Below are 8,530 nucleotides of genomic sequence, written 5' to 3' on the forward strand. Positions count from 1 at the left end.
ACAATCTTTTTTTTTAATATATATAAATAGAATCTTTATTAAAAGACCCTCGCTAAGACGGATGAATAACTATATACAAGCAAGCAAGCCACTAGAGTTTATTTACGTAAATAAGACATTTCCAAATAATCCATTCGCAAGAGGCCCCGTAATCTTCCAATCCCAATGTCATCCCCGTATATATTTATTACAATCTCAATAATGAAATGTGAAGATTTCTTGTTGTAATTTACTCCTCTTGTGAAATTTTCATATGGTATCAAAGTCAAGTCTTGAATTCGAATCCTGACTCTACACTTTACTTCATTTAATTAAATATTACACTTGTTTGGCTCATTCATTAAGGGAGAGTCTGATCTATATGTGAGGAGGAGTGTTAAGACATAAAATAAATCTATATATTTCTATCAATTTAAACTTTTGGAATAAATATTAGATCTTGATGGAATAATTAAATGAATTATTTTAGAATACCCTTGATGCAAATTTAAAAAAAATTATATATTTACCCACGTGGCCACCGAAAACCCTTTGTCCACTAACGTATTAGATCTTGATGGAATATTTATTATTTAGAATACCCGTGATGCAAGATTAACAAATTATTATATATTTACGTGGTCACGATAAACCCTTGGGTGGCCCAGGTGGTGGCCACTGGCAAACAACATCTCTCTTTTTTTTTTTTTTTTTAATGATTAAGAAAGTATTTTTAATGATATTATGAATTTTTTTATTTATTTTTAAATATTTATGATGATTAAAAAAATACATAAAAAAAATAAAAAATAAAAAATAAAACATTTAAATATACTATTCGGTAACTCTATTCGAAACACTATTTCGATGACTGGAGCACCCTCAGAAAAGAAAAAGTGTTTTTCATTCTTATAATTGCTTCATTAGAACAATGAATGTACTATTTTACCCTCCGTTTTTTCATTTATATATGCTTTTTATCTGTGCATGTATCACGACGCTTAACGCTTTATTTGACTTGTTCACCAAATTATATAGTGAAGGCATTATTAGGATTTCGAATCACGTGAAAAAAGCTGTAAATTATTGATTTTGATAGTTAAACACCCATAACGACGTGTCAAACGAGAGAAAGGAAGACATGATTCAGGCATCGGCATTAAACGTCTTTGACAATCATCTTTTCTAGTTGGAGAAAATAGGGGTCTTTGACTAGAAATTTCACTTGACAAAAACATGGGGATGGTTTTCAACCTTTTTCATGTGGAATCATGTCGACTGTTTAATTGGGATTTAGATAAAGAGTGAATATCATTCATGATCATCTCCAACCATATCACCTCAAAATACCCCTCTACTACAAGCCTACAAACCCGGCAAAAAAGTGCAAATCTAAAATCCAACAAACAAACAGCTTGAGAATCAAACAAATGGATATGCAATCATATTTCTTAATCAAAGTAAATAAATCTGCAGGGGATGAATGTAAGCAAAGGTCAGCAGCAACGACAGGTCACAACATCGTAGCACGTGTAGGGCCTTGACTTTTCTTCAATCTCCTGCGGTGTGGGTAGCGATTCCTTGATGAATATGCTGCTTCGAACGCAGCAGAAGCCATACAAATTTCTACAAATTCCTTTGCTAAAAGGATAAACTCTTTCAGGAATACCCCTGTGCAGATTATTAACACAAACTATCAAGTACTGAGCAAGCCAAGAAATTGAAGATGTGTAACAAATGTCTTATTATCTGCCTTTGATGTCTACAACCTGTAACCACATACTTATTTGCCTTTTATTTATCTTGTTCTAGCATCTAAAACCACAGACTAGCAAAACCAAAAAAAAAAAAACAAAAATTGTCGAGTTACAATCTTCACTTGAGATTGAAAAAGGAATCAACCAACCTTAGATATGGGATGCGTCTACGTCTCACGAGTTCGTAGGTAGTCTGATTTGTCAAAATAAGATAACTGCATCAAATCAAAGTCCAAACCAGAAGACTTGAGCTACCAATCATTATGGGTGTTTAATATCATCACCACCTACAGCTACTCATCATTGCAAAAGAATACAGTACTTTTAAAATTTCACAGATATATACATATTCATCCATGTACTCTGGCCAAGATTTCTGGAAATTGCCTTCTCTGACACCTCAGGTTTGTCTCAACAAACAACACTTCAAATCAATTTACACTAATCATGGAAGTAACACAACAAGCCAACTGTATTGGACTCAGGACTAATGGCTTGGTCAGTAATTAGTTGCATTGGTTCATTTTCTTTGAAAGCCAGTAGGGGCTGGGGAAAAGATGCTCGTCCTTTGCATCTAATTCTCAGGTCACAGATTGCCTAGCCTGCACAATGTTTTCATAAACAAAGCATCTTTTGGTCCTGGATTATGTTCAGTAAGTCGGCTTCCTCAATGTTTCCAATCTTTTTTCTTTATTGGGGGAACAAAGTCCCAAATAATCCAGGGGGAGCACAGGCCCTCAGCAAAACATAAGTATCGCAAAATATGGAACCAGTCCAACTTCACAAAAAAATGTAGGATGTGATCGTTTTCTTCTATATTATGAATGATGAAACCTAACGCCAAGTCTACAAAAGCAAAACTAAACTTATGAAAGCATCTCAATGAAAGGCATTAGATTAAAAACAAAAAGGTTAAAGAATTATAAATTTAAAAGAATCACCTACTCTAGATTGTAACCATGGGCAGGCACAGGAGGCAAAGTCATGAACATAAGAAATTTGATGCAGAAATAACTATGATAGTATACATACTCAACTCTTACCTGTGAAATAGTAGTAGGAGAAGCAGAAAGATGAGGGAGATTGACAAAGTAATCAACAGCACTATCATGATTGCATCCTTCCACCTGAAAAATACACCCTTCAACATAATTACTCAAAGGAACTAAATGCTGACTACTGCTGTCTGACTAAATTGTCACAACAACAAACACCAGCACCACCACTGTCACAACTAACTGACCAATTTCTCCACTTCCTGTTTTCCTCTCTTGGTGGATTCTTAACAGTACAACACCATAGATATTAATTCCATCAAGAGTTGGAGACCAACCAAACCCAAACTTTATCATCAAATAAGAACCCCAAAACAAAAATATGCATACCAAGCCCTTGATATATTAGCCTTCAGGTAGGTAATGTACAAAATGCCAGTCCAGAGGCAAAGTGCTGTCTCTTCGCAAATGTACCACCTAAGGTTTTCAGACAAAAAGCAGAGAGGCTCTTAGCTAGGAAACCATATTAGATATGCATGTAAACAAAATTGAGTAAAGCAGAGAGGTTCTTAGCTTGCAAAAATATATTTCATAGGCACCTAAACAAAATTGAGTAAGGTGTTTATATAATTTACAATCTTTCATGGAAGGTTGAATTGCGGAGCCCTAAGTGGGAAATAAATATTAATTTGACAGACTTGTGGAAAGCTTTATATTCTCAATGATCAAGTAAACAGCCATGCTCAAACAAAATCAGACTGCAATGCAGTAAGAAAGTAACTTCAAATCAAATTAAGTTCAGATTTTGACAAGCCGCCTAGCTCAAAGGATGCCTCGTTGTCCTGTAAGAACATGGTGGAGGTGAGGTCAAAACTCAGCTAGCTGCATATGCATCTTACCACTGAGATAAAAGAACTTTCAGGTTTGAAAACAACATATACACACATACTGTCTAGTGTATAACTTTCAAATTATCATAGAAAAATAACGATAGATAATGTCTCAGAACGTTAAGAATCTAAAGACAAAGACTCACCGAAATGTGCATTTCCAAACTCATCAAAAAGCACAATATCTTAGCATATTATATCTCTTCAGAAAGAGCACAAGAAACAGATACTTAAATATTACAAAATCACAATTCATGCTAGGGAAAATTATGTATCAACAACATATCGCAAAGTAATAAACTCACCAAAATCGGCAATGATTACCCTGGCCAATGCATGTTCCAAGCCAAACGCAATGATGATCAAACTGAAGAACGCATTTGTCACAGTCATGACAATGCTTAGCCCGTGGAGGCTGCATACAGAATAAATAGTCACCAAAATCAAGATCAAAACTTGAACAGAGAGCAGAGTAGTATACACAAAACATAAGCTAGTTAATAACAAAATCCGTATCCACTTCAGTAACCATATGTGAGGAAACAGAGACAATAAATGCTACTGTTTTGATACATAAGCTGTCTAAAAAGTAAAATCTAAGCAGCTGAGGGTTGGAACTTTATCTCCCACAGTTCCAACACTTCTACTGGTAGAATCTATTTTACCATGAACATCCAATGAAAAGTAGCCAAAGCTTCTCAAGCACCTTCCATACTGATCAGAGTTTACTAAATGATATCCATAAACTTCCTTGACATATATGTGACATTCCTAATTAATCTATAAAAGATGCAGGGGTTGAAAGGAGAAAAGGGTATGTTTTAGTGATAGAAAACAAGTCTGAAGAATCAATCACGTTTTCCACTTGTGTTAGAAGATCAATTGTGTTAAGGTTTGGACTAGTCTATCAATAATGATGGTTTAGAAAAGATAGGTTCCCATGCTTTGGTGCTAACTCATAAGCATTTATCACGACCTCTAATGAAACCATAAAAGATAAAAAAGAAAAACTCAAACATAAGGTTAAAGATGCAGCATTGTTAGGAGAACAAGCACTCTAGAAGTTGGCAATAGATGTAAACAATTGATGGTATTACCTGCTCAACATTACAGTAAGGGCAAGTCCAATTTCTGCAAGAGTCAAGAGGAAGCAGTTAGTAACAGTGTGTATTTTGAAAATTTTCAAATTCAGCTTCCCTTTCTGTATTTGCTAAAATAATTCCATATTGAAATGAAACTAATGGGCATTGAACCAAAAACTTACTGGTATTAGTTAATGTGGAAGACAGGACAGAGTTTATCCTTGTCCTTTAGCTTAACAAGTTTCAATCGAAAATTCACAAAAATTAGCACAAAATCTTGTCCCTTTAATACCCCCTCAATGTAGTTTTCACATATAAATATGCACGTACAAATACAACAAACTTCTACAGAATAAGTTCAAATAAGTTCTTGAGAGAGGAATCAAATAAGTTCTTGAGAGAGGAATCACCAACAAATACAATAAATATTCTACAGAAAACTATAAAAAAGTTACCTACCTAGCAGATGTTCCAGGGGGATACATGTCCATAACCAACTTCGACCATGATGTTGCGTTATTTCCTAGAAGATTTCTTTCCAACTGACTTCCATCCACAGTAATAACCAAGCTTCCATTTTTGCTTGAAGCAGGTTGTCTTTGCTTAACCATTGTTCAAATAAAATAAATAAGAAGATGGTATTAAATGTAAACTTCACTAATTTGATCCTTGTCTTTAATAGTAAACCTTTAGTATAGAAATCAAATTATTGCTTACTTTGAGGTTACTGGTGTCTTTTGAATTATTGGAATTTTCTCAGTAACAGCTCTCATTGCATCAATTACGTATCTTAAAAAAATATCAAGAGAAACAAAGAAAATCGTGTTAGACTAGAAATAAACTAGAGAGATCATGTGTTCTAAGCACAACCCAAATCTCAGTCTTGAGGCAATACATTAGAATTGATATTTACCCAGGAGAAGAACCAGAAGTAATAAAGTATTGAACCAGTGTAGCAAAGAACAACAACAAATATAAAGCAGTGTACCTGGACAACAAAGAAATTATTACGAAGGTTAAAGAAATAATAGAAATCAGCATAAAACCATTTTGAAAATAATGATGAATCACTTTGGCATATTCATTTTTGTTTTGATAAGTAATAAGATATTTTATTCATATAGCATAGGACTTTGGCATATTCATAATATCATTAACAGTCAAATCTTGAAAATTAGGTTATCATTGAGAAAGAGCAATGCTAAATCACAGTTCCATTTTTTAACCCGAGACTGGGATGTTAAAATGAACATTGCAGATGGGATGTGAATCTGGGAATGTTCAATAGCAGAATGTGGAGAAACACTTCTGATAGAAGCATGTAAAGTCCAAGGAGGTGATAGAAATTTCAACTAATTAGGCTAAAATTGATCAAATGACAACAAGTTACCTGCTTGAACTTGCTGACCATAACTAATTCCTAACATCAGCCAAGCAGCACCTCTGGTTCCTAGAGTGGCTCTTTGATCAGTTCCTAACTTTTGGCTATTCGTTACACAAGTTATGACATTCTACTCTCATTTTAGAGAAACCGAGTTTTTTCATAGCTCACATTAAACAATCCCCAGGAGATTCATTTTCAACAATACTCGTAGTAATTATCTACATTTGAATTTTTTTTATGACGGGAACCGCCCCACGGCAGAGCCCTTAGGACTCACCGATGGAACCTAAACCCCAGGGATACTAGCACAGCAACCCACCGGGTTTTAGATTTAGTAAGCACACTTCAGACCTTTCAATGTTTTTTTCCTTTCAGTAAGTAGCAGCACTAATTGCCAAAAAGCATACATTCTAGCAAGCCCCAATTTCTTTATTAATTATTATTTTTACTAAATACAGTTTATGAGCTAGATACAGTTTTGTGAAATGGTACACTAACATGGACTTAAACTAAGATAAGTTTTTTTAACCAGACGAGATCTTAAAGACCCAATTCCAAATTTGTTTGGGGGAAGAGGCAATAACATACCAGGGTTCACTTTTCGTCTTTTCTATTAAATCTCCATCAAATAGAAAGAGAATGCCGGCATACACCAGATGCAAAGTCACCAGCGCCAATTTCAGACCGAGCGAAGATCTCCGTGCTGAAAGCCAGCTCACAAACATCAGAACCCATTAAAGAAAAGTGGCGTGTCGTTTTTATTTTTATCATTTAATTTTTTGAAAAAATATACTGGTCTTATTATTATTATAATTACTATTTTTTGAAAATGTAGAGAAAATGACAGAGAATCAGAGTATACACACCGGGATCGGAAAGACAAGGAAAGAGACGGTAGCATCGGTCCATAGCTTGATCCCATGTATCTCGGACGGGGCGGCAAATACCCTCCATCATCATCATCATTAAGAAAAGCAAGAGAGTTATATCCGAAACATCTGGTAACTTGTTTCTTCTGCCTAGAAAGTTCGCCTCTTTGGGGAAAAAAACTTTTTCTCGAGAAAATTGACGGTAAAGCACCTAACTGGCTAGAGCAATCACTACTACGGACTACCAGTAGGTTTGAGAGAGAGAAAGAGAGAGAGAGAGAGAGAGAACTGAAGACGGAGCTGTGGATATATCTGCTCTGTTGGCTTACCACCGAAGCGCAATATAGTGCCTAAAAAACTCCGTTTGTCGGTCTACGGAAAACGTTAAATAACGAGATACGAACCCCTTAGCATCGACCCTGCCCATGGGCTCCCTATCCTACCCATTCGCCACCAGATCAGCGTTTTATGGAATTTTTATTATTATTTAAATTAAGAATTTTTTTAAAAATAAATTTATAAATTTTATATAATACTTTAGATTATAAAATTATTTTTTTTTTATAAAAAAAAATTTAATATATTATATAAAATCACGTGATTTATAAATTTTTTTTTATAATTTTTTTTTTTAACTATAACTCTTCTCTAAATTAAAATAAGAAATACACAGATATAATAATTAATATATTTCCTAAAACTGAAAAGAGAAAACAAATCTCTAGGAGGTGTTTATTTTGTAATAATCAGAGAAGTTAAATCTAATCTAATTTTCTTTATTGGGGAAAATATGTAACTTAAAATGTGGTATGGGTTTTTAAAGTTGATTTATGTTAAGGTATGAGATGATGTATAGACAGACACGTTGAGGGTCAGATACGGTTGGATGACTGTTAGCTGAGACAAGAAGCTGGTTCCATTTAATTTATTTCAACCAACAAAAGACGGGCCAGACCGGTTGTTAACGTGTTTGCCGGTCATGCTCATCCTTCCATCATCTCTTCCATGTATGTATGTATGTATGAATACATGGATTCTACGTTCAAGTTGATCAAATTTTGGAGACGAAATTAATATGGGGATGTGATTGCATGTATTGATGGTCTATAGGCGGCCATAAGGTATGAGATGTTATGAGATGTTAGGTAAACATATGGACAGGTCATCAGGTTTTGATGACATTATATATTTGGATAGCGATCCACACCATAATTTCAAAAGCCTATGGCTTTAAACTACTAAATTTGTTCACAACCACGGCTCCTAACTCATTTTTAAACAAACATGTGGCAAATTCGGTAGTTATTCTAAAAATTGTTGATAACTTGCCTTCTTTGTGCCTCTATTTAATGATAATAATAATAATAACAATAATTATATAATTATTGGACAGGAAAGAGGTTTTGCCCTTGGACTCTGGTCCTGAATCCTGTGGAAAAGGCTCGTCCGCATGTCTGCCCCCCTCCCCCCGATCGTTGGGTCCCAATAGACCCATTAGTCAATTGGGCCCAAAATCTATTTCTAGGTCATTTTGGACTCAATGCCATTCTAATTTCTTGTTTTGCCTAATTTAA

At 34.6% G+C, this 8,530-nt stretch overlaps 1 protein-coding gene across 2 annotated transcripts; it reads right to left on the minus strand.

The window, feature by feature from the left end:
* Positions 1–1,234: 1,234 nt before the first annotated feature.
* Positions 1,235–7,324, minus strand: LOC121261438 (protein S-acyltransferase 10-like). Of its 2 annotated transcripts, none has more exons than XM_041163794.1 (11): positions 6,954–7,324; positions 6,676–6,790; positions 5,617–5,691; positions 5,421–5,492; positions 5,163–5,300; positions 4,719–4,752; positions 3,927–4,036; positions 3,122–3,208; positions 2,780–2,863; positions 1,886–1,951; positions 1,235–1,650 (listed from the first exon to the last, which is right to left on the minus strand). In XM_041163794.1, exons 1-11 carry the CDS (start codon positions 7,051–7,053, stop codon positions 1,476–1,478), a joined length of 1,056 nt encoding a protein of 351 aa, XP_041019728.1. In that variant the 5' UTR covers positions 7,054–7,324; the 3' UTR covers positions 1,235–1,475. The 2 variants fall into 2 exon arrangements, with proteins under 2 accessions (XP_041019728.1, XP_041019729.1); XM_041163795.1 differs by lacking the exon at positions 1,235–1,650 and adding an exon at positions 1,662–1,805 and having other exon boundaries at positions 1,872–1,951; positions 6,954–7,323.
* Positions 7,325–8,530: the final 1,206 nt, after the last annotated feature.

Source organism: Juglans microcarpa x Juglans regia, chromosome 4D (genome assembly GCF_004785595.1).
Source record: "Juglans microcarpa x Juglans regia isolate MS1-56 chromosome 4D, Jm3101_v1.0, whole genome shotgun sequence".
NCBI lineage: Eukaryota > Viridiplantae > Streptophyta > Magnoliopsida > Fagales > Juglandaceae > Juglans > Juglans microcarpa x Juglans regia.

Coding starts and splice junctions, on each gene's coding strand:
- LOC121261438 (XM_041163794.1), bottom strand. CDS start 7,053: ATGATGATGATGATGGAGGGTATTTGCCGCCCCGTCCGAGATACATGG. Junction 5,301..5,420: donor AAGACACCAGTAACCTCAAA/GTAAGCAATAAT, acceptor GGTTAAGCAAAG/ACAACCTGCTTCAAGCAAAA. Junction 1,952..2,779: donor CTCCTACTACTATTTCACAG/GTAAGAGTTGAG, acceptor GATTTGATGCAG/TTATCTTATTTTGACAAATC.